We start from the raw sequence: 24,896 nt of genomic DNA on the forward strand, positions 1-24,896 counted from the left end.
GCCTTTTTTTCCCGGGCTGTTATGGGATGGTTGATTCCAATGTTATTAATAGGCAAAAAAGATAAACACATAGGAAGGCCAGCATTTTTTTCCAGAAAAGGTGGCAACCCTAGGGGACACTAATGCTAGATCGACATGAATATGCTCACTATATATCATTATAATACACTGCATTGCTTGAGGTTTGGAGGTGATGGGTAAAAATATCCCAAATACTACAAATAATGTGTTTATTGCATAGGCCGGTCTTATTTAACTTTGACATTGTTTGCTTCTAACTCCATACTGAGCCTAAAGGACTGGGGGAACTAGCACATTTAATTAGCAGAAGAGTTAAATTTGTTACCTTTTCGCCCAAATCAAATTCAAGGAAGCGGATTAACTTCAAGAACACTGACATTGCGCAGATTCGAGGCTCATAATAATCGATCAGTAGATTCTTTAAATAGCGATTAAAGTATGGCCAGATTTCTGCAAGTAGCTGCAAGGCAATGGAAAGACATCAGATTTATTGTGGTATGAAATGAGGACAGGTTACTGGATGCACAAAATCATTATTACGTACATTACCTACAGAAATGGCCTCTTACCTTGTTTTTAGGATCTTCTTGATTATCTGTTTCTTCTTTCTGTTGGCCAATCTGCAGATTAACAGAGAGAGAGAGAGATATTAGGGTTCATGTTCTTATTCTGCTCTTTCCCAATCTCATTAACAAAGCAATAAACTGCTATTATACTGTATAATATCCCCAGCTTAGTCTAGAACACTTTATTTGGGTAATAAGATCCCATGTCTTATAATGAAGGAGCTTTGGGGCTGATAATGCCTCATTCAAGGTTCACATATCATGTTTGTAGCCATCTAAATACCAAGAGTATATACTGATGATCTAAACTTTTTATAACTTTATAATTTGATCACCGTACCTTAAATCTGCCAAATTATTTTTAAACATCAAATAACCCCCCTCAATTAAGAAAGAGTAATTATTTTCTAGATATGGGATGGCCTCTCTGTAATTCAGAGCTTTCTGCACATTGGGTTTCTGGATAAGAGATCCCATATCTGTACCAATACATTTAGCCCTTCTCCTATTTCTAGTAAGATTGTAAGAAAATGCTTTATTCTATAAAAAGTTTTTGGGGAAAAAAGTAATATTTTAGAGACATACCGCTACTGCTTCTTCCTTTCTTTCTCCCTTAGTATTAGAGGTGTGGGTTCTCTCTTCCTCTGGGTCTTCATCACAGTAGATCCACCAGAAGACCAGCAGCCCAAGCGCTATGTATCCAATGTGCACATTCACTTTTCCTAAACAGTAACCTAGGGATAAGGTAACAAGGATGGGAAGGGCTTTCCAGTTTTGTCTCACTTCTTCATGCCGGGCTGGTATCCGCTCTTGCTCGGGGGTTAAATAAAATCTCACAATCATGCAGGCAATGACATAAATAGCGGGTATATCGCTTCTTCCATTTAAATATCCAAGTAAAAATGCAATGGTAAATCTAATTATCCAAAAATTTATATTCATTTTTGTATGTAAGTTGTTGCTTCACAAACTGAAAATGTTGCAGGAGATGTCTCCTTCTTCAAAGTCAGTTTGCAAATGACTGGTATTCTGAGGATACGTAGTAAAGCCTTCTTCCTGTCATTGTGATGTCATGGTGCAGGTGGAAATTTAGTGATGTCATAATGGTGCACCTGGAATTGTAGTTACTGGTTTAGTGATGTCATAATGGTGCACCTGGAACTGTATTTACTGGTTTAGTGATGTCATAATGGTGCACCTGGAATTGTTTTTACTGGTTTAGTGATGTCATAATGGTGCACTTGGCATTGTTTTTGTTGGTTTTGTGATGTCACAATGCCATGTAGCTGCTGATTGTTAGCCAAGCAAAACGGAATATGCCATTTAATAAAATGGTGAAGGGGAATTACATTCACTATTTTTTTATACTTTCCATGAATTTACCAGACATTATTGATATATGTGTGCATATAGTACAAAACACTTAAAGGGGTTCTTCACCATCCAAACACTTTTTCAGTTCAGTTGTTTTCAGATTGTTCACCAGAAATAAAGACTTTTTTTTTCAATTGCTTCCCATGTTTTATTTTTTCCAAAACTAAAAGTTTTAAGTTCAATGTTCCTGTAGCTGGTGTTTCAGTCTGGCAGCTCAGGAGCAGATTCTGAACTGTTACAATTTGCTACATTTAGTTGATACATTTCCCAGCTGCCGGTTGAAAAATGAAAGCAAAGCTTTGACTGGTTGCCATAGGTTACTGCCCAGGTGCAAATTTGCCTAGTGTTTAGAAATGAGCCTCAGTGTGTTCTCGGCCTCCAATCTCATTGCGCCTTCTGTCATTGTCATTGATTGGGTGTCAGATGTCCATGTTCCTAAGTGGACTGGGAATTCAGAGTGAAACTGTGTCTGTCATTTGTGTGCCCCATACATTCAGTCCTGAGCTTAGTATTTTTTCTTAACTTCTGTATATCTAATCCTTCATACTTTGAAATACATGAAGTATTGGTCTCCAGGGTATTAATTATAGGTGGTTCAGGGGTTAGATATGAAGGAGGTACTTGAGCACAAATAGTTCTTTACTTGTTTTTAGCGCTTTGCATTCACAGCTCTCTGTGCTCCCCCAATGGATACAATGCTGTCTGCATTCATGTATAGTTCTCACTCTTCTGTCCCATACCTGAACATTGCAATGGAGCTCTGTCTGCCCAGTAGCAGGCAGTAAGGACAGCACAGCCTTGTACAGGCATGGGACCTGTTATCCAGAATGCTCGGGACCTGTTATCCAGAATGCTTGGGACCTGGGTTTTTCTGGATACAGGATCTTTACATAAGTCTACTAGAAAATCATTTAATCATTAAATTAAAGTTTATCTTACAAGCTCCCTGGGCTCCATTTCATTGACTATATGTCATTAAATGGTGGGGGCGCACTGTGTTTTTGTATCTGATAGCACCATTCCAAGCATGGAAAAGGGTGCGATTTGTAAAATGAGCATAGCATTAGGGGATTTGGCAAAAAATGTCCACCACACTACACGAAGCAGATCATTATATAGCGCACTTTTGTCTGCAGGGGGCCCTCCAAGGACATTATATTCATATGTATGCAATGAAATTCCCCCTTCCTTTTACTTGCTCTGACTGCTGAGGATAGACGGCCCCTAACTGCTTTGCAGGGAAACTGATCATACTTTCATGGGAGCTGTAGCCTTTTAATGAACGTAGGACATTTTAATTAGTTTTTTTCTTTAAAATTGACTACCATGTCATCAACCAAAAATACCCCATTCAATGGCCATCAGTAAATTGACGTTGACACCTCATTTTTCTAATTATTCAGTTGTTGTCAGTTACTAGCCCTGCCTACTGATTGGCTCCCGGGATGGGCAGCACCATGTTACCACTCTTGGAAAACCTAACAGCCAGCACCACGATGGTATGTAGCAATAATAATAACAACAACAATAGTAATAGGCTTTATTTATTTTATTTACTCATGTCTACTGCATGTGAAGCTGAACTTACCCTTTATCCCTTGAAGGAACCCTCACAAACGGCTTCACTGTATTTATATATACTGGGTGCTTAGTACGGGGAGCAGGAGATTGCTACTGTAGGACACTGAGGTGGAGGCAGGATTAGGTGCTAAAAATGACTGACTCCTAAAAATTCAGCAGACATGTGTCCCTTATCTTTGTGGGTTTCTTCTCAGAATCCAGACACATACAGGTAGTTTAACTGACTCCTGATGAATTTGGCTTTATTGTGCGTCATGAGTGAATGTGATAGATTGTAAGCTCCACTGGTGCAGGGATGACTATAAATGATGAACAATCTTTGTAAATCACAGCATACTATGTTTTCACTAAAGTGTAATAACAGAGAGCTCTTTCTCATGTATATTATTTTTCCTCCCAGGATCCCAATTCCATGATGATGGAGTTGTATTCTTTTATTCATGACTGGACTTTAGAACATGAGGTAGGTTGTTTAGGAGAGTCCAGTTTGGGGGGGCTGATAGAAACAAGAAATGTAATTATAAATGAAGTGTACCTATTTTGCCATTGGTTAACCCATTAAAAGTGTTGGTAGATTTTATGCTGTGTAAACTGAGACTCACCACCATCCAACATTTGCAATAGCCTTGGTCCCCAGCAGCGTAAGGGTTAAACAAATAAATGGGACTGCTTCCATGCCATTGGCCACCTCTTTGTGTTAACTTTGTGACACATTGTGGGCTTTTGGGGAAAGATGGAGTTGAGTCATGTGGATACAAGGCTAATGACTGCTTTCTGCATTTTTGTTAAATGATTCATTTGTATTATGTGACTGACTGAGCTTCATTCCTGTCTAAATAGACAACATTGTCCTGTAACAAAGCATGAAGTGGTAAAATAAACTTGGATCAGCTATCGGGAAAAATGGATGTATCTGTTGTTCACTCCACTGCACCCGGCAAAGGCAGTTATTGTCATAACTAAACAGTAATAATTAAGTAATTAAGTATGTGTGGATTATAGGAGGAGGAAGAATATGATATAATAGTGTCCATTAAACATTTGACTGAAAGGAGGTCACTCTGTCGAGTAGCATCCATACCAGGCACAGCTCCAGGCTTTCAGAGTACAGAGACATTAACAAACTAATGCATTTATACCATGCTTCTAAACTGGGCATCGCTTTGTAATATTCCCTAGAAATCAAAATGAGCTTGGTGCCCTGTGTACTGGAACATTCAGAGTCCCGTGGTTCCATGTTCTGAACTCCTCTTGGGTCCAAAAGTAAGCAGTTACTTGGCGTATTAATACCTGCACAGCTTTACATGTATATGTTTCTACCTATTGCTATACCAACCTAATTAGGGGTGAGACAGGGGATGCCAGCTTTATGAAAATCATAGATACATTAATGTGACACCTCCAGTATAAAGCTCAAGTGCTACTAAACTCCTCATATGTCAGGAATGGGGGACCCAGGCAACTCAATGAATTCACAAGAGAAATGTTTGGGCTTTGGGAAAGGGCTCTGAAATGTTTGTTCTTAATATAATAAGATCAAACAGTTGGGTGTCTCCTGTGAAAGCAGTAGGAACAAGTACTTGCAATCAGACAGGTCTATAGAGAAACACAAAGAGGGATATATGGACGTTTCTAGAGTCCCACAAACACAATAAGACTAAGGTCAGGCCTTGGTTAGAGTTACCCAGCAACCTTAGCAACAGAGACCCGGGCATTCCCCTAGCAACAGCATCCTTTCTCCTAGTTACCACGCTAGGCGCGCTGACGTCAGTGCGCCCTTTACGCCGCGCTCTCCTTGGTAATCGCCCCGGCCGGCAGCAGCGGCTCCTCTCTCTTCCCTTCTGGACAACAACAATGGCGGACCCCTCGGACACAGCTCCATCCTCCGCCTCCTCAGGGCCCCCGGCTGGTGACGGCTCCCACCGCCTCCTTTTCTCTCACGATTTGGTATCTGGCCGCTACCGGACCCACACCCGGAGGACTCGGACTCCAAGGAAGAGAGGAGGATGTGCTGCCGGGAGAGGATGAGAGCGCTACTGGGGTCGGAAGAAATCAGCTGGTGGCACTGCGGGAGGAGCAGGGAGCCCAGGCTCTGAGCCTCAGGTCAGCTGGTTCGTTCCACTGAAGAGGCGCTATGTGCGGATATCAAGAGGATATCAAGCAGGACGTCAACAATGGGTGCTGGGTGTTGTAGTGAGGCAGAAGCAAAGTAAATCTAGATGCCCCCGCCCATTGCTGATTTAGGAGCAGTACTATAGCTGTTCAGCATTGTGGGAAGCAGATTGGGGTCAAGTGGGGTTTGACCAATTTTGTGCTTCACTGTGGGCTCTTCCCCTCCTCCATTTGCATTTTGGGGCTAATGTCAAACCCCAGGGTATAATTTGCCTGCACAAAATGCCCAAAACCAACTGTGTTACCTGACATTAGGCTTAATGGCTCAAACATCACAGTGCCAGGCAGCTGCTGGTTTAGTCCAACGTGGCCTGGGGCCAGGGTTGGGCATAAGGAATAGATGGTACATTAGGGTTGGGTATAAGAAATAGATGGTACATTAGGGTTGGGCATAAGGAATAGATGATACATTAGGGTTGGGTATAAGAAATAGATGGTACATTAGGGTTGGGCATAAGGAATAGATGATACATTAGGGTTGGGTATAAGAAATAGATGGTACATTAGGGTTGGGCATAAGGAATAGATGATACATTAGGGTTGGGTATAAGAAATAGATGGTACATTAGGGTTGGGCATAAGGAATAGATGGTACATTAGGCTTTGGCATAAGGAATAGATGGTACATTAGGGATGGGCATAAGAAATAGATGGTACATTAGGGTTGGGCATAAGGAATAGATGATACATTAGGGTTGGGCATAAGGAATAGATGGTACATTAGGGATGGGCAGAAGGAATAGATGGTACATTAGGGTTGGGCATAAGGAATAGATGGTACATTAGGCTTTGGCATAAGGAATAGATGGTACATTAGGGATGGGCATAAGGAATACATGGTACATTAGGGTTGGGCATAAGGAATAGATGATACATTAGGGTTGGGCATAAGGAATAGATGGTACATTAGGGTTGGGCAGAAGGAATAGATGGCACATTAGGGTTGGGCATAAGGAATAGATGATACATTCGGGTTGGGCATAAGGAATAGATGGTACATTAGGGTTGGGCAGAAGGAATAGATGGTACATAAGCGGTTTAGCATTCCTCTGTTTCCTGTTGGGTTACATGTCATAGTTTGCCAATTCTACCCCAGTGAGGGGACCCATACACATTACTCTTAAATCCCTGATGGTAAAGGGCAAATTGGGCGCTGGATAACAGAGAAGGGGCAGTGTTGTTGGACACAGAGGATTAATACATATTGGGGTTCCCTTGATATAGATGACATTCACTGGCCCAAATCAGTCTGTCTCTCAGGGTTCATCACTACAGTCTCTTGCTTGTTTCTTGTATCTATAGTGACAGCCCCAGTGCAGTTACCCCCCTCCCATCCCTGGGGTATATGTCACATTACACTGATCAGGAAGGTGACACATGGCAGGCGTGAGTAGGGTGGCACAAGACATGGCTGCTGGAATAATCTAGTTGCAAAGTGATGACTGTACATAACTGAATGTGGAAGGAGGTGAGATGCGTTTTGGAATGTAACACTCCAATGCAGGGGCCAAGGAGCCAGTGTTTACCTACCTACTTAAGCCGCTGGTAACCTACCTACTTTAGCCGCTGCATTATGTGCTACGGAGAGGCATGTAATGCAAATCTGGTTTATTAGGGGGCTCTTAGGCAACGTTTCGGGCTAAGGCAACGTTTCGGCCTTAGGCAACGTTTTGGGCTACACAGGCCCTTTGTCAAAGGCTTGACAAAGGGCCTGAGTAGCCCGAAATGTTGCCTAAGGCACTTTAAGTAAAATGCTTTACTTTTTCAATAACACCGAAGTGCTGCTGTTTTCATTGATCCATGTAACTTTGCCCTGGCAGGGGGTACAGCTTGTCCCTGGGGCTGCAAAGAGCTTGTTCTGCTTTTGAAGCTCACATGGATTGAATCTACATGCCCAGGACATTCCTTCTTTGTTATGTGGTGGGAGCTGCCACTACAGAGCTAACATTTCTGTATGAGGATATAGCTTATTGTGTACAGAACATTCCTTATCCGTATATTTATGGGACCTGTTATCCAGAATGCTTGGGACCTGGGGTTTTCCGGATAATGGATCTTTCCGTATTTTGGGTCTTCATGCTTTGTCTGGTAGAAAATCATGTAAACAATAAATAAACCCAATCGGCTGGTTTTGCTTCCAATAAAGATTAATTATATCTTAGTTTGGATCAAGTACAAGGTACTGTTTTATTATTACAGAGAAAGGGGAAATCTGTTTTAACAATTTGGATTATTTGGGTAAAATGGAGTCTATGGGAGATGGCCTTTCCATAATTCAGAGTTTATTGCATAATGGGTTTTCGAATAATGGATCCAATACCTGTATTTGTGTATTTCTGCATATAGGTGGAAGGTGACATATTGTTTTGCATGGAACATTTTCTCTTGCCTAATTGGGGGACACAGGCACCATGGGGATGAAGATCCTGCAGCTGGAGACTGGACACTAAATAGTTAACTTTAAACTCCTCCTCCTCCTGCTCTGGCTTCATCCCCTGCCTCCTCCTACAATCTCCAGTTTCTTTAGTGTCCTCAGAAGGAGAAGACACATCTTCAGTGGCTGGAGCAATTGATCAGGACTACGTGTTAAGATCATGCCACACATGGGGGCCACTGACCTCTCTCAAGAGCCTCTCCAGCTGACACCTACTCTACCCTATAGCCTTCCCGCTCTACGGAGGTCTGCAGGCTTGCTCCATTTCCCTACGCTGTCTTCCCGCTCCACGGAGGCCTGCAGCAGCGCTATACACCTCATGTGTGTATACCCTTACACAGACAATTATATATGTGAGCCCTCACATATATTCTTGTTTGTGTCTGGACAGGGAAAAATACTAACTGGGCACAGTACAGCTGGCAACGGTGGTGAGTAGATTTCACCATTCTACCCCCTTTTTTTCTCTAAATGTAAAGCCTTTTTTTGTGTGTTTTTTCCACGCCCTGGTGATTCCCTGGCGTTTTTCCCTGGCCTACATCTTTCCCCCTCTGGCTCTGCTTCCAAAGGTTGTCAAAAAGATCAAGAGGGAAGGCACACAGACCATTCTGGTGGCGCCATACTGGCCCAGGAGGTCGTGGTTTGCAGACATCGTGATGCTCGTGAAGGACGATCCATTTCCCCTTCCTCTACGGCACGATCTGCTAACTCAAGGTCCTGTCGTCCACCCGAATTCTCTTCAGTGGGCTTTAACGGCGTGGCTCTTGAAGCCCTAGTGCTGCGACGCGCGGGAGCCCCTGCGGACGCCATACCTACCATGCTCCGTGCACGCATGCCCGTCTCTTCCAAGATATACCATAGGGTCTGGAAGACCTTCATCACCTGGTGCGAAGGCAGAGGTACGGACCCACAGCATGCTACGGAGGCGGTGATTCTCTCCTTCCTACAGGAGGGTTTGCAGAAAGGGCTGGCCTTGAGCTCACTGAAAGTGCAGGTATCAGCGCTGTCCATTCTTCTCCAGAAGAAGCTGGCCCTACGGAGTAATATCAGAACTTTCCTTCAAGGGGCCATCCGGTTAATACCTCCATATCGCTGTCCAGTACCGCCTTGGGACCTCAACCTCGTGCTCTCGGTACTCCAGGATGATCCATATGAGCCTATTGACCAGGTTCCTCTGTATACCCTTACAGAAAAAGTGGTTTTTCTTCTGGCCATCACTTCAGCCCGCAGAGTCTCGGAATTGGCGGCGCTCTCCTGCAAGTCACCCTTTACCATCATTCACCAGGACAAGGTGGTCCTCAGACCTACTCCGGATTTTTTACCAAAGGTGGTGTCGGAATTTCACCTTAACCAAGATATCGTGGTGCCTTCCTTGTGCCCTGACCCCAAGAATCCAGGAGAACGAAAGCTTCACAACCTAGACGTCGTTCGGGCTATCGACACTTATCTACACGCTACCAAGGAGGTCAGGAAAACGGAAGCATTGTTCATCATTCCCAATGGACCCAAAAGGGGTGCCAAAGCTGCCAAGTCCACACTTGCCAAGTGGATTCGTGCTACCATCATCAGAGCCTACGCACTCAAGGGTAAAGAATCTCCGCTGCACGTGAGAGCACATTCTACTCGCTCTATTAGCACTTCCTGGGCGGTTCGGCATCAAGCATCTGCGGAACAAATTTGCAGAGCGGCCACCTTGGCCTCCATTCATACTTTCACGCGCTTCTACAGGCTACACACACAGGCTTCAGCCGAAGCGGTTTTTGGGAGGAAGGTGTTACGGGCTGTCATTGCTTGAACACCTGTTTTTACAGTGTCCCACCCTCATGGGTTGCTTTGGGACGTCCCCATGGTGCCTGTGTCCCCCAATTAGGCAAGAGAAAGAGAGATTTTTGTACTTACCGTTAAATCTTTTTCTCTTGTCCTATATTGGGGGACGCAGGCCTTCCCTCCCTGTACAGACACTGATTGATACGGTTTTACTGACTCCCGTTGGAGTTCGGTTCGGTTTTTATACGTCTGTTCAACCTTGTTTTTTGAGAGTTTTTCAAGGGGGTAGAGGTCCTCCTCTTCTGTTTTTGGTCATCATGCTCCTTCTTCGGTCGAAACTGGAGATTGTAGGAGGAGGCAGGGGATGAAGCCAGAGCAGGAGGAGGAGGAGTTTAAAGTTAACTATTTAGTGTCCAGTCTCCAGCTGCAGGATCTTCATCCCCATGGTGCCTGTGTCCCCCAATATAGGACAAGAGAAAAAGATTTAACGGTAAGTACAAAAATCTCTCTATTGTAACGTCACATTTATATATAAGAATAAGCACACCGAATGCTTTAACATATTGCTGCCTTAGGAAAGCAATGTATGCATGGTACAAATACAATGCACATTCAGTTTCCCTATTATATGATTGCCTTTCCCTGTTTGCAGTTAGAACTGGAAGACCGGTCACTGGTTCCCAGAGATGTTGTACGTAGGATGAGCAAAAAGGTAAGGGGGCATCTCAGTTGCTCTTATCTTATACTTTATCCTTCTTTTTACTTGCTGCCTGGGATCATCTTCCTACATTATTCTGCCTCTTCCAGGACAGTCAGTGCGGCACAGTGATCGATATGAACATAGACTGCTTAGTGAAAGTGCTGGGTACCAACCTCTTCCTCCCCCGGGTCAACAGCAAGGAGCTGTACAACATTTGGGTGAGATGATCTGTCGGGTTGGCTTTCACAATAGCCATAAATCCCTGGCTCAGCTACCAGTTACTGGGCCCCACAACACAACTCTGTACCCGAATGATTTGATTTTAGAGAAGCTTGCCTACAAATTACAGTGACAAGGAGGATGTGTGGCTTTGGATTGGAGGTTTCTTGGTCTCCTAGAGACTGGTGACTGTTATGTTACGACTTAATCATTCTCCTGCTTCTTTCTGATGGACTTATCTCTCTTGTTGCCTCTCCAGCCTATCATGTATGGGGATTACATTGCTTATGATTTCTGGCTGGGCAAAGTGTACGATCTGAAGAAACAGGTTGTCCTCAAGCTGTCCAACGGAGCCAGGTATCGACAGAACCCTCAACTCATCCTTAATGGGTGCAACCCACCACCCTTTATTACTGGTGGTTATGTAGGGAGGGGTCAATAGTGAGATGGAGAATGAGATTGGAATAGACTGATTTGTGTTTCTCAGAGATCTTTCTTTTCCTCTCCTTGCTTGCTGCAGATGTTCTATGAGCACCAAGGATGCATCCAAACTGTGTGATGTCTGCCCCCATGCCAGCGACTCGGTAACTCTTATTTACTTCTTGCTTCTCAAGTGATTAGTAGGTTCTAGGGAAGTGGGACCAAATGCTCATAATTGTCCCCACCCATTCAATTGCCTGTAAGTGGCTTTCAAATGTCAGTGTTTTTGTGTGGTTTTTATGGTGGTACTTATTAGATGTGCCACAAAATGGGATGAAGAAAGGACATATGAGCATTTTATGTCATTGGCAGGAAATAATCTCTTTTTTTTTATAGTTTTATAATGATTGGCCTTTTTCTTCTACCTTTTTCCTGCTTTCAAATGGGCGTCGCTGACCCCATCTAAAAAGCAAATACGCTGTAGGGCTACAAATGTATAGTTGTTGCTAATTTTTTTTCCTCATCTTTCTAGTAAGGTCCTCTCCTATTCATATTCCAGTCTCTTATTCAAATCAATGCATGGTTACTAGGGAATTTTGGACCCTAGCTACCAGATTGTTTATAATTGAAACTGAAGAGCTGCCAAATAAAAAGCTAAATAACTCAAAAACCACAAATAATAAAAAATGAAAACCAATTGCAAATTGTCTAATTGTCTTTACATCACACTAAAAATTAACGCAAAGGTGAACAACCCCTTTAAATATAATGTTGGGCTTCTTTATTAGCCTGGGCTGGCCACAGCCCTGAAAGTGATACTGACACTAAAAAAAACTACTCAAAGTAGTGATGAAATTAAGTTACCTATTGGTCATGTTGATCATTTTTTCGCTGATAGGGTCAGCTTTTGTACATAATTGTTACTTGAAGTTCCTAAATCTGAAACTTTTGCCAACACGATTGTCTCTTCTCAACCTGTCAGAGTTTCTAATGCTAACAGACTACTGCTGCACAAAAATGGCAGCCCCCTCATAGAGGAACATGGGGGATCAGATGGGTAATGTAAAAGCATTGGGCAAATATTCTTATGGCAACATTAAAGAGATACTGACACCTGAAATTAAACTTTTTTTACATCTATTATAATATTGGCTTTGCAAGCTACTTCTAACTTTGCCATAAAGTATTTGCATGATGCTTTTACATTACCTGTCTGATCCCCCGTGTTCCTGTATGAGGGGGCTGCCATATTTGTGCAGCAGGAGTCTGTTAGCATTAGAAACTGTAACTAACAGGCTGAGATGGGACAGTCAGGTTGGCAAAGTCAGAGTGTCAGAGAGTCAGGCTTAGGAACTTCAGCTAACAATTATATACAAAAACAAACCTCTCAGCAAAACATGATCAACAAGACCTATAGGTAACACTTAATGTACATTCATATGCTAAAATAAATTTTTTAGTGTCAGTATCACTTTAAAATGAAAGAAAATCTTTCATTTCCCAGCTCATGTGCTATCACTTACTTGAGCTTAGGGACCCACTCACCATATACTGTATATAATATGAGGCTACTAACTAATTAGTGTCCTAAGCATTTTTATTTACAAAGGCTAATTTAAATAGGAACAGGGTTTTTTCCATTTCACATCTTTCTGTTGTGCTCACTTCAAATCTTTCCCCTAGGGGCTGTCCTTTGACGACTCTTATGGCTTTTATCCTGGTCAAGCACTAATTGGCCCCTCCAAGGTGTTCTCCCGTGTACAGTGGCTCTCTGGGGTCAAGCCGGTTCTGAGTGTGAAGAGCAAGTTTCGTGTGGGGGTGGAAGAGGTAAGCTCTGCTTTCTAGTTTTTTTTCCCTCTTTAGTTTGTCACACTTCTTGAGTATCTCACATGCATGCATGTATGGGCCTACTCTGGAGGTGATTTAGGTATTTGTCTGGTCTAGGATTGTATGTCATACATCATTGAAGCTAGAACTAGGTAATCCTCATACACTTGAGATTTCCTTATTCATCGATTCTGCTGCCTTTTCATTGTGATCTGTGGCCCTTGTGCATTACTTACTTCGAAAATTTAAGGCCACTTCCTTGTGGAGTTGAACACAGACCTACACATGAGCTTCTCCCTGGAACCCTTCCATCCCTCTTTTACCTTTTATTTATCTTTGTCCCAAGTCTTTAATGCATATGGAAATGACATACCTTTGATTCAGTTTATGCACCAACCCTTAAAAAGTCCTTCAGTGAGGAGTGTTGTACACTATTGGTCCCATTTCCCAACCTAATGGGTCATGAGGCTGGTCAAACCCCACCCCATGCTACTGCTCCAAGCCATCCCAGGAGGACCAACATCACAATTTGAGAACCACTCCCTAGTGTGCAGCAGTGGAGATTGTGAAACAAGATCCTCTAGAGCATTATAGTTCTTTTTGTTTGTTTTTAAATCATTAACTAATGAGCCATTGAGAGTGCAATGATTTTAGTGCTGACACTCAAATGTCACTATTGTCTTTACACTGTAGCAAGAAATATAACCTGCCTACCAAATGGCACTATTACTTCAGGGAAACCTCTCCTCTCTCTATATACATTTAGTACTTGTAGCCATTTAATTTTGTCACACAGCTGATGTTTTATTCACAGTATGTGACGGTTATTTATGTGCCTGTAACATACACACAGGTACATGTTAAAAGGAAAACTATACCCCCAAAAACAGTTTATATCATATTACGTGACATAGTAAAGAATCTTACCAAACTGGTATATAAGTAAATATTGCCCTTTTACATCTCTTGCCTTGAACCACCATTTCGTGATCGTCTCTGTGCTGCCTCTGAGACCAGAAATACTCCAGCTTTAACTGTAACTGGAAGAAGTGTGGAAGCAAAAGACAGAACTTTGTCTGTTAATTGGCTCATGTGACCTTACATGTAACGTTTGTTTGCGTGCACAGTGAATAATTCTATTACAGGGGGTGGCCCTTTTTTTTTTAAATGGTAATTTTCTATTTATGATTAGCCAATGGCACAGACTGTTCTGCTAAAAAAGTACATTATTATGAAAATGTTTTCAGCGCCGGATTTCAATGAGGGGCGCCCCTAGGCCGCGCGGTCCGACCAGGCGGCCGCGCGGCCCTAGCGCCCACCTCACCTCCCCTTCCCAGCGCGCCGGCGGAAAAACGCCGGCGCAGCTGCTGTAATTGAATGGGGACGCACGCGTCCCCATAGTGTGGCTGGGCGGCATGCCGCCCCTATTTTTTTGCCACCCTAGGCCCGGGCCTATGCGGCCTTGCCGCAAATCCGGGCCTGAATGTTTTGTTTACATGAAGCAGGGTTTTACATATGAGCTGTTTTATGCAGAATCGTTTTATAGAGACCTACATTGTTCTGGGGTTATAGTTTTCCCTCGCAAACTCTCCTGTATAACCATAACACTCCATCTTACAGGTGCAGGTAACCGAACTACGAGTTACTTGGATTACGAAAAGTCTTGGGGGCACCGATTGCATGGATCCACCACCCGCTGTAATTACTCAGGAGAACCTGTCTAGGTGAGTCCAACATGAGCCAAGGTGTGGGGATTTACAGTGCACAAATCTGTATGAGTTCATAGCACCCAAACTGTCATATTGCTAAAGGGCAATATAAACCACTCAATGAACTGATGTTTTGCTTCCCTTCAGAGTGAAAAGACTGGGGTCCTTTGACCACACGCAGAGGCAGCTGGGAGAGAGGTGTCTGTATATCTTTCCGACTAAAGTGGAAGGTACAAAAAATCTGTGTGAAAGTTTTGAGAAGAACTGCTTGCTGGGGGAGGTCACAGTCACCAGAAAGGTAGGGCCACTAAAGTACAAAGGTTTGAGTTTTAATTGGGTTGTCAGAAGTAGTAGCCTACCAGAGAGTTATGGGTGTCCCAACTGCAGGCTCCTTTGCATTAGCTGGTTTAGGTTTAGAAGAATGTTTGTCTTGTGGTATAACGGCAAATTTCTTGCATTCTGCCTGTTTAATATGCAGCAGGTGGACAAGCTACGGGAGAAGCAGAAAGTCAAGATAATCTCGCGTATTGCCAGCTCTACAACATCTTTCCAAAGTGGCAGTGGGACTGGGCGCAAGAAGAGCATTCCCCTGTCCATCCGAAATCTTAAAAGGAAACATAAGAAGAAGAAAAAGAGCAAAGTGTTCATAGAGTTCAAACATGGGGACAGGTTAGTATCCATTTGCCGTTTAAAGGGGCAACTATGAAGCTGCAGCACCCTGTGCTCTTCTTACTGATCTCCCACAGTTTTACCTCTTCTGTTCTATGACCAGGTATTTAGAAACACAAAAATATTTCCTTATTCAAGTCATATCAAGCTCTGGGGGGGCATCAAATTTAAGATGTTTTCTGAATACACATATGGTGTGTTGGCAGGTTATGTTACACAATTAATCGATTCCTGTCCCTGCAGAGTGGCTGTAGAGATTATAACTACTGTGACCACGGCTGATGTCATGTGGCAAGATGGAAGTGTTGAGACCAACATCCAGTCAAATGAATTGGTGCCAATCCAGCATCTGTATACCAATGAGTTCTTCCCAGGCGACTTTGTAGTTGACAAGAGAAGTTAGTAATTTTAATTTAATTTTGCTGGATTTAACAACCGAATACTAAAAGCAGGTTTTGAGCAGGTCATAGACAGGTATAGACAGATCAGGAGGCATACTGGCAGACGAGGGAGGCATAATGGCAGATTATTGGCAGGGGAGAACCTGGCCCCTCCGCCACCTGAGGCAACAGTTGCTGTTGCTGCTGCCTCCCCCCCTCCCCCGGAAATTCGCTCTTAAAGTACCAGGAGCAGCATTTTTGCTGCCCCTGGTACCTAGTGGGCGCTGCCACCTGAGGCGACAGCCTCAACTCGCCTCATTGGCGGAGCACCCCTGATTATTGGGGACATAGATGATTGAGACATACGACACAACATAGGGAACAAAACCATTTCTATTCTGGTTCTAAGACAAATCAGCAAAACTCCTGTAAATCTATTTATCTGAAATAACTTTTTCTTTCTGTTTTAGTTAGATTCTGTTTTGCCCCAATAGCCCGTGCTGCCCAGGATCCCAGTATATATGGTGTGGTGCAGTGTGGGGATCACAAAGGACGTACTTGTGTGGTAAAATGGATTAAGCTCAATTCGGAAGGGGATGATACTGAAGTGAGTAACTGTGACACAATATATCTGTTCCCTGAGTGAGGACTCGCCTAAATGTTTCAAGTTCTTTAAAGGAGAATTCAAACCTTGCTGAAAAAAACCCTACCCCCGGACCCCACGTAGACTCCCCTCCAGCCTAGCTGCCCCCGGGGAAATGCCTCTAACTTTATACTTACCCCTCCGTGCAGATTCAGGCATCTTCCGGGTATTTGGTAAGTGGGAGACCGGCGTAACGACGCATGTGAGGTTGGAGCAAATTACCTGTTTGCGACAACTGTACATGTGCTGAAAAGGAAGGAAATTGCTGAAGCACCAGACGATGGCTACAGTGAACTCCAGTGAAGTATAAAGTTAGGGGCATTACCCTGGGGGGCATCGAGTGAGGGGGGTCTATGTGGGGTGGTGGGTAGGGTAAAAGCTGTGTGTTTGCTTCAGAAAGACTAGTATAGTTTATATAAACAACCTTCTGTGTAGCCATGGGGGCAGCCATTCAAGTTTGGGAAAAAGGAGGAAAGGCACAGGTTACATAGCACATAATAGATAAGCCCTGTCCAGTACAATGGTGTTTTATCTGTTATATGCTATGTAACCTGTGCCTTTTTTCCAGCTTGAATGGCTATCCTCATGTCTACACAGCAGCTTGTTTATATAAACTATATTAGTGTTTCTGAAGCGCAAACACATGACCTTGCCCAAGAATCATACAGCAGTAGCGCTTTAAAAAGATACTGACAGCAGAAATGAAACTCTTTTTTTACTTCTATCATAATATTGCCATTAAAAGCTACTTATAACTTTGCCATAAAGTATTTGCACAATGCTTTTACATTACCTGTCTGATGCCCCATGTTCCTGTATGAGGGGGCTGCCATATTTGTGCAGCAGGTGTCCGTTAGCATTAGAAACTTTGACAGACTGAGATGGGACAGTCAGGTTGGCAAAACAGTCAGGTTTAGGAACTTCAACTAACAATAACTCACAAAAACAAACCTCTCAGAAAAAAATGATCAACATGACCTATAGGTGACTTTTAATGTACATTCATATTTTAAAAAGGAGTTTTTTTAATGTCAGTATCACTTTTAAGATATATTTTTCAGATGTTCCAGGTGGTTCTGCTATTTCTTAGCTGTATTATATAAAAGGATGTACAGATTGTAAACTAGGTTTATATATAATTAGATGAATTGCTGATTAGCCACACAGTCCTTTTCATCCTCTATCTCTTTCCTGCTTGTCTGGGCTGCTCTGTGTGTGCCCTCCTTGCTGGGCTGTGGTTAGGGTTGCCACCTTTTCTGGAAAAAAAATACCGGCCTTCTTATATATTTACCTTTTTTTCCCCTATTAATAACATTGGGATCAGCCATCATTTTTACGGGCCAGGCCGGTAAAATACTGGCCAAGTGGCAACCCTAACTGTGGTGCAAGACTTAAATTAGGCTGGAGATATTGTTTACATTAGTACATGAGCATTTTGCCACTGTCTCAGCCCAACATGTAGGGACACTCATAGCTGAGCCAGGAGAATGAGTATAGGACCTGTGCTAATAAAATGCTGTATTATGTTTTGGTGCTTTGGATATCAGCCTGTTTTCTCAGTGGTCCTAGTCAGCACCCAGTCCTCACCCATCCGTGATCATATTAACTTTGTCTCAACAAAAAATCATAACTATAAAATGTAGAGTTGTTTTTTTATGCGAATGCCCTGTGAATGCTAAAGGTGGTGCACAGATAAACTTCTCCAAGGACATTCTGGTCTCATTATAAACTTCACAGCCCCAACCCATCATGCTCTTGCTATACATGTAAATATTTTTCTTTCTCAGGTTGTTGGGGAAGAGGAGAATGTCAGCGTGTATGATATTGTTGACCATCCAGATTTCCAATTTCGAGCCACAGACATAGTGATCTGCATTGGCAGCTCTGATCCAGAAGCCTTCCCTGATGCCAGACAGGTCTGTGATTTTTTTTTGTCCCAAAAAAGTTTTTCATCTGTACTGACAACCTTAGCAGCTGCATGTGTTTATTGTGGTGTCTAGTTGTTGCTTGGCAGGTAGAAGGCCAGGGAGTGTGATTCCAATATGGAGGCAGGTGGTAGTGGTAAGCATGTGTTTGTCTGACCACTGTCCAGATGCCTTACCTGACAGTGGATGTTCTATTTATTTCATCCTGCCTTTCTGTGATTAAACCCAGTTTCACCATTTTGCAGCCCTCTGTGGGACAGGTCGCTTGTGTGGATGTGAGTAGCAAGGTAGAAGTGATCTGGGCTGATAATTCCAGGACAATGGTCCTTCCACAGGTAAGAATGTTGAATAATTATTAGGTGTCGACCCATGGAATTGTCTCACATCATTTGATGCATCCTGTTACTGTATTTTTTAATTCTGTGCAGCATTTGTATAATGTGGAATCAGAGCTGAAGAAGAATTTTTATGTGGACAGCAGCTCCAGTGGCGCATCATCTGATGAATGGGAGGATATGAGTGACAGCTGGGAAACGGACAATGGACTGAAGGACAGCAGCTCCAGTGGCGCATCATCTGATGAATGGGAGGATATGAGCAACAGCTGGGAAACGGACAATGGACTGACAGACAGCAGCTCCAGTGGCGCATCATCTGATGAATTAGAGTATACGAGCGACAGCTGGGAGACGGCCAATGGACTGACGGACAGCAGCTCCAGTAGCGCATCATCTGATAAATTGGAGTATACGAGCGAAAGCTGGGAGACGGCCAATGGACTGACGGACAGCAGCTCCAGTGGCACATCATCTGATGAATGGGAGGATATGAGCGACAGCTGGGAAACGGACAATGGACTGACGGACAGCAGCTCCAGTGGCGCATCATCTGATGAATGGGAGGATATGAGCGACAGCTGGGAAACAAACAATGGACTGACGGAGGATGTGTTCCCTCTGGCAGCAGGGGAGGAGGCTGCAGCTACACAGAATGAGAACACCCCTGCAGAGCCGTTGCAAGAACCAGTGCAAGATGAGCCAGAACAAAGTGCTGTCCGTTCAGAATGGCCCAGTGATACACTTGGAACTATCTTCACCAGCGCCAAAGGAGAAGTGATCTCTTTGCTTGAAACTGCACCAGGTATGTATCTTTACTTCCTTTAACTAACTGTCAGCTGTTTAGTTATTTATCTTGAATCCTTTTCATAGACAGGGACAGGTGAAAGCACTCGGATCATGAGTGTAGAATAAAACCCTCCCAGAGGAAACCATTTTTGGGTGACAGACTTTTAAGGCTGAATTTTGTGTTCTCTTCTTTAGATTGGTGCAGAAATTACTTCCTTGTTTTGTGACAAAAAGTTACACGATTTCCCTCCCTGCCCCTAAGTTGCATATGCAAATTCAGATTCGGTTTGGCCAGGCAGAAGGATTCGGGTGAATCCTGCTGAAAAAGGCCAAATCCTGGCCAAATCCCGAACCGAATACTGGCCAATTCCTGAACAGCATCCTGGATTCGGTGCATCCCTATTTCTAACCCGTGATCCTGTTCTTCCTTCCACCTTAGAGAGTCACGCCTTTAAGAAACTGGAGTTTCAAGCACCAAAAGCAAAGAAGTTCTTAAGTACTGTGTATAAAGAGATGGCTCTTCTGGCTACTTCACTTCCTGATGGCATTATGGTGAAGACCTTTGAAGACCGAATGGTAAATCCCAATTTGTTTGCCTGGGACTGAGATCAAAGAATTGTGCTTTAGAGGAGCCAAAATATAACATAATTCATACATTGTGATCATGTATGATACGTGTATTGGTAAATAGCTTGCTTCAAGTTTAAAGGAAAAGGAAGCTCCAGATCACTGGGGAGGGTAGAGGGACCTGTTTGCTAGCCACCTCCAAGTGATTATGATCATGTACTTTATACTTTGGGCACTGTACTCGCAGGTATTCCTTGTGCCTGTTGGGCAACTGCATGTGTATGTACTAAAGTCCGATTTGGAATAGGATGTATTGTGCCAGGGAAGAGGTGGCAGCTGGAACTCTGCAGGATGTTGAGCTTTTTAAAGAGTTTAGCTTTGGGGGGGAATGATTCTAGGCACTGGAGTGTGCCTAAAAAAGTACTTTCTTCTTTAAAGGGGTTGTTCACCTTCAAACACTTTTTCCAGTTTAGTCGTTTCAGATAGTTCACCAGAAATAAAGACTTGTAATTACTTTCTATTTTTTTATTTGTTATCGTTTTTATAATATTGAAGTGTAAAGTTATATTTTTTGCCTTCTAAAGCAGCTCCGAGAGGGTTGGTCGCCGACTCTTAAACTGTTCTAAATTGATACATTTAGTTGATACATTTATCTTTTTTTCTGCTGAGCAGAATCCCTTAGTTTCATTAAAGGCAGCTGTTAGAATTGATATAGTATTTACCAATATTCCACAGATGCTTCTGAGGAATGTACCAACTAAATGTATCAAATTGTAACGCTTCAGAATGCTCCTGGATCACTGAGCTGCCAGACTGAAACCAGAGACAAGAACATTAAACTTTCATTTGGGAAAAGCATTAAAAGATGGAAAGCAATTGAGAAAAGTCTTTATTTCTGGGGAACATCTGAAAACAACTCAACTGAAAAAAATTGTTTGGAAGGTGAACAAACCCTTTTAGGAAATTAATTTTAATTCATCCTAAAAAAAATACTTTCTACATTGGCTATGGCCTAACTGCCGCCCCTTCTTTCCTCTTATCTCTCCTACCTTAGGATCTGTTCTCTGCATTTATTAAAGGGCCAACACACACCCCATATGAAGACGGCCTTTTCTTGTTCGACATGCAGCTTCCAAGTAGTTACCCGGCAGTGCCCCCTTTGTGCCGTTACTTGTCTCAGTGCCGTGGGAATCTAAACCCAAACCTCTATGACAATGGGAAAGTGTGCGTCAGCCTTCTGGGGACCTGGATAGGAAAGGTATGTTCTAGTATCTAGCATATCCATCATAAATCACCCCTACCCCCTATGTCACCACAAAATCTTCTTGTTACTTTGCAGTGTTCATTTTTGCATGCAATTGACTTACCGTATATACTCGAGTATAAGCCGAGTTTTTCAGCATCCAAAATGTGCTGAAAAAGTCTACCTCGGCTTATACTCGTGTCAGCGGGCAGTAGCCGATATTGCAGTCACTTTTAATCATTCCTATACCAACAGTTCGCTTGGGGAGAGACTGCAATATCCCACAATGCCCTCTGTTGGTTTTATGAAAGAATAACAGTGCGCCCTCTGTTGGTTATATCAAAGAATAACAGTGACTGCAATATCACACAGCGCCATCTGTTGGTTGTATCAAAGAATAACAGTGACTGCAATATCACACAGCGCCATCTGTTGGTTATATCAAAGAATAACAGTAACTGCAATATCACACAGCGCCATCTGTTGGTTGTATCAAAGAATAACAGTGACTGCAATATCAGCGCCATCTGTTGGTTGTATCAAAGAATAACAGTGACTGCAATATCACACAGCGCCATCTGTTGGTTGTATCAAAGAATAACAGTAACTGCAATATCACACAGCGCCATCTGTTGGTTGAATAAAGGATTAACAGTGATGGCAATATCACACAGCGCCATCTGTTGGTTATACGAAAGATCAGTGATGGTTTTATGACACACAGCACTTTCTGCACAATTCTCTGTCACCATCAACTTTGCGAAGAAGTCCGGTCGATCGCTGGGGGAGTCTCTTTGGCGGAAGGTGCGCTGCTGGGAGACAGGGCTGTAGTTGTGTCTAGGCTTATACTAGAGTCAATAAGTTTTCCCAGTTTTCGTAGGTAAAATTAGGTACCTCGGCTTATACTCGGATCGGCTTATACTCGAGTATATACGGTATAACACAGTTTTGTACATATACATATGTCTTGTAACCCCACAAAGGTGTTGTAAGTAAATGAAGCCTTAAATATCCAATTGAAGCACAAAGTATATGAACACTTCTGATATGGAAGAACTTGACTGGCCAGCACAGAGCCCACACTTGAACCCTATTGAACCCCCTTTAGGATGAATTTGAGAGGCAGGTCCCATCAGCCAACATCACTGATGCTATTGTTAAAAAGTGGGAGCTGTTCCCCGACCAGTCACTAGTCCAAAATCTAGTGACTATCCTTCCTAGAATAATGCATTGTGTTAAAACGGCAGAGAGGTGCAGCTCCATATTAATGATTGTGCTTTTCAGTGCAGATGAGTTCCATATTGGCCTGTGCTAATTACATTTCTGCATCCTGTGAATTCTCACTCACATTTCTCCTCTTCTCAGGGTACAGAGAGGTGGACCAGCAAGTCCAATCTCCTGCAGGTCCTAATCTCTATTCAAGGTGGGTTTCATGTCTATCTCCCTCATTATTCTGTTTAAAAAAACGGAAATTTACAAATCATTTCCCGTAACCTAAAAACTATTTTCTTGTCCCCATAGGCCTTATTTTAGTGAATGAGCCGTACTACAATGAAGCAGGTTTTGACCGTGACCGTGGCTTACAGGAAGGCTACGAGAACAGCCGATGTTACAATGAGATGGCGCTTATTCGTGTAGTCCAGTCTATGACGCACCTGCTACGAAGACCAGTGGAGGTTTTCCAAGTGGAGATCTGTGAGCACTTTAAGAGCAATGGTTGGCGCCTGGCCCATCGCATAGAGAACTGGTTAGAAACCAATTCAATGGTAGAAAGAGGAGACAAGCTTACAAATGGGCAGGAGCACCCATGTATAGTGCCATACAGCTCTACTGAGCCCGAGTGCACCCCAGATCCAACTCTTGATTCCAAGGACCTGGATGATTCTGGATGTGGTGCCTCCACCATGTCACCTGGGGAATCCCAGCAATTGTCTGACTTGCAAAGCACAAGCAAAGGCGCTATGGGGGGTGTTACCCTCTCAGAAGAGCCAAGAGGAGCAGCTGGGGGTGGGCAGCCCAGTGTTAAACCAAAGAAGCACAGAAAGAGCTATCGTAGCTTCCTCCCTGACAAACTGGGCTTCCCTGATGTTGGGTTTCCCCTCTTTCCCTTGTCCAAGGGCTTCATCAAGCGCATTCAGCGTGTTCTGGCTCAGTACAAAGCTTCCCTCTTGGAAGTGGGAATCTCAGAGCCTCGCGGAGGCAGACTGACGCTACCATTATAAGGACGAAAGTGGAATAGCGGGGGCCATACATTGCTACCCAGCTCAACCCATGCATCCTCTCATCCCCCATATTTCCCTACAGGGAGGTCTGCAGTACCTCGGTACCTAAAATGTGTAGCCTCTCATTGGTAGAAGCTGAAACCAATGAAGACGGTTTCTACTAATAAACCTCCCTTATGCCTGCTGTTTTTCCTATGTCCAGTTTTTTTACTCCTAACATACCTGGAGACCGCCTTTATACACAGAATTTTGAACAATCATATGTAGGGAGAGATGGTGCCTATAGTAACAGTGGGATAATAGTCTCTGGGAAGGGACTATGACTGTGGGACAGCAGGTATAGTAGGGAGAGATGGTGCCTATAGTAGCAGTGGGATAATAGTCTCTGGGAAGGGACTGTGACTGTGGGATAGCAGGTATAGTAGGGAGAGATGGTGTCTATAGTAACAGTGGGATAATAGTCTCTGGGAAGGGAGTGTGACTGTGGGATAGCAGGTATAGTAGGGAGAGATGGTGCCTATAGTAACAGTAGGATAATAGTCTCTGGGAAGGGACTGTGACTGTGGGATAGCAGGTATAGTAGGGAGAGATGGTGACTACAGTAACAGTGGGATAATAGTCTCTGGGAAGGGAGTGTGACTGTGAGATAGCAGGTATAGTAGGGAGAGATGGTGTCTATAGTAACAGTGGGATAATAGTCTCTGGGAAGGGACTGTGACTGTGGGATAGCAGGTATAGTAGGGAGAGATGGTGCCTATAGTAACAGTGGGATAATAGTCTATGGGAAGGGACTGTGACTGTGGGATAGCAGGTATAGTAGGGAGAGATGGTGCCTATAGTAACAGTGGGATAATAGTCTCTGGGAAGGGAGTATGACTGTGGGACAGCAGGTATAGTAGGGAGAGATGGTGACTACAGTAACAGTGGGATAATAGTCTCTGGGAAGGGAGTGTGGCTGTAGGATAGCAGGTATAGTAGGGAGAGATGGTGTCTATAGTAACAGTGGGATAATAGTCTCTGGGAAGGGACTGTGACTGTGGGATAGCAGGTATAGTAGGGAGAGATGGTGCCTATAGTAGCAACAAAAATGCCCAAAACAGTCTTGCAATGTGATAAAAGATAACAGGCATGCCTGAGCAGTAAGGTTGAGTTTCTGGTTTTATTGTTGGGCACAGGAAAGTGGAGGGGTATTTTGCAGTGCATGACGACATTCTGGGGATGCTGGTGAGGAGAATGGACATCTTGATGTTCCTGCAGAATTCTAGTGAATATTGTAGAGGAGAGGAAGCTGAACATTATGTCCTGGGTGGGTCTGTAATCACTTCTTGTACCA

General features: G+C 43.5%; 1 protein-coding gene across 3 annotated transcripts; it reads left to right on the forward strand.

Annotated features, from left to right (window-relative positions):
• The first annotated feature begins 3,404 nt into the window (after positions 1–3,404).
• On the forward strand, positions 3,405–23,747 carry LOC108701078 ((E3-independent) E2 ubiquitin-conjugating enzyme UBE2O). Of its 3 annotated transcripts, none has more exons than XM_041575988.1 (19): positions 3,405–3,460; positions 3,943–4,005; positions 10,568–10,627; positions 10,723–10,833; positions 11,094–11,191; positions 11,355–11,418; positions 12,938–13,081; positions 14,702–14,805; positions 14,938–15,088; positions 15,269–15,459; positions 15,703–15,857; positions 16,310–16,446; positions 18,270–18,398; positions 18,653–18,742; positions 18,836–19,547; positions 19,971–20,107; positions 21,153–21,356; positions 22,707–22,764; positions 22,863–23,747. In XM_041575988.1, exons 1-19 carry the CDS (start codon positions 3,407–3,409, stop codon positions 23,561–23,563), a joined length of 3,363 nt encoding a protein of 1,120 aa, XP_041431922.1. In that variant the 5' UTR covers positions 3,405–3,406; the 3' UTR covers positions 23,564–23,747. The 3 variants fall into 3 exon arrangements, with proteins under 3 accessions (XP_041431922.1, XP_041431923.1, XP_018090737.1); XM_041575989.1 differs by having other exon boundaries at positions 16,334–16,446; XM_018235248.2 differs by lacking the exons at positions 3,405–3,460; positions 3,943–4,005 and adding an exon at positions 5,347–5,645.
• Positions 23,748–24,896: the final 1,149 nt, after the last annotated feature.

This window comes from Xenopus laevis, chromosome 9_10L (genome assembly GCF_017654675.1).
Source record: "Xenopus laevis strain J_2021 chromosome 9_10L, Xenopus_laevis_v10.1, whole genome shotgun sequence".
In the NCBI taxonomy this organism is placed as follows: domain Eukaryota; kingdom Metazoa; phylum Chordata; class Amphibia; order Anura; family Pipidae; genus Xenopus; species Xenopus laevis.

Excerpts from the sequence above, each read along its gene's own strand:
- LOC108701078 (XM_041575988.1), top strand. The coding sequence starts at position 3,407 with ATGGGCAGCACCATGTTACCACTCTTGGAAAACCTAACAGCCAGCACC. Across the intron at positions 20,108-21,152 it reads AGACCTTTGAAGACCGAATG|GATCTGTTCTCTGCATTTAT; the intron begins GTAAATCCCAAT and ends CTCCTACCTTAG. Across the intron at positions 21,357-22,706 it reads TGGGGACCTGGATAGGAAAG|GGTACAGAGAGGTGGACCAG; the intron begins GTATGTTCTAGT and ends TCCTCTTCTCAG.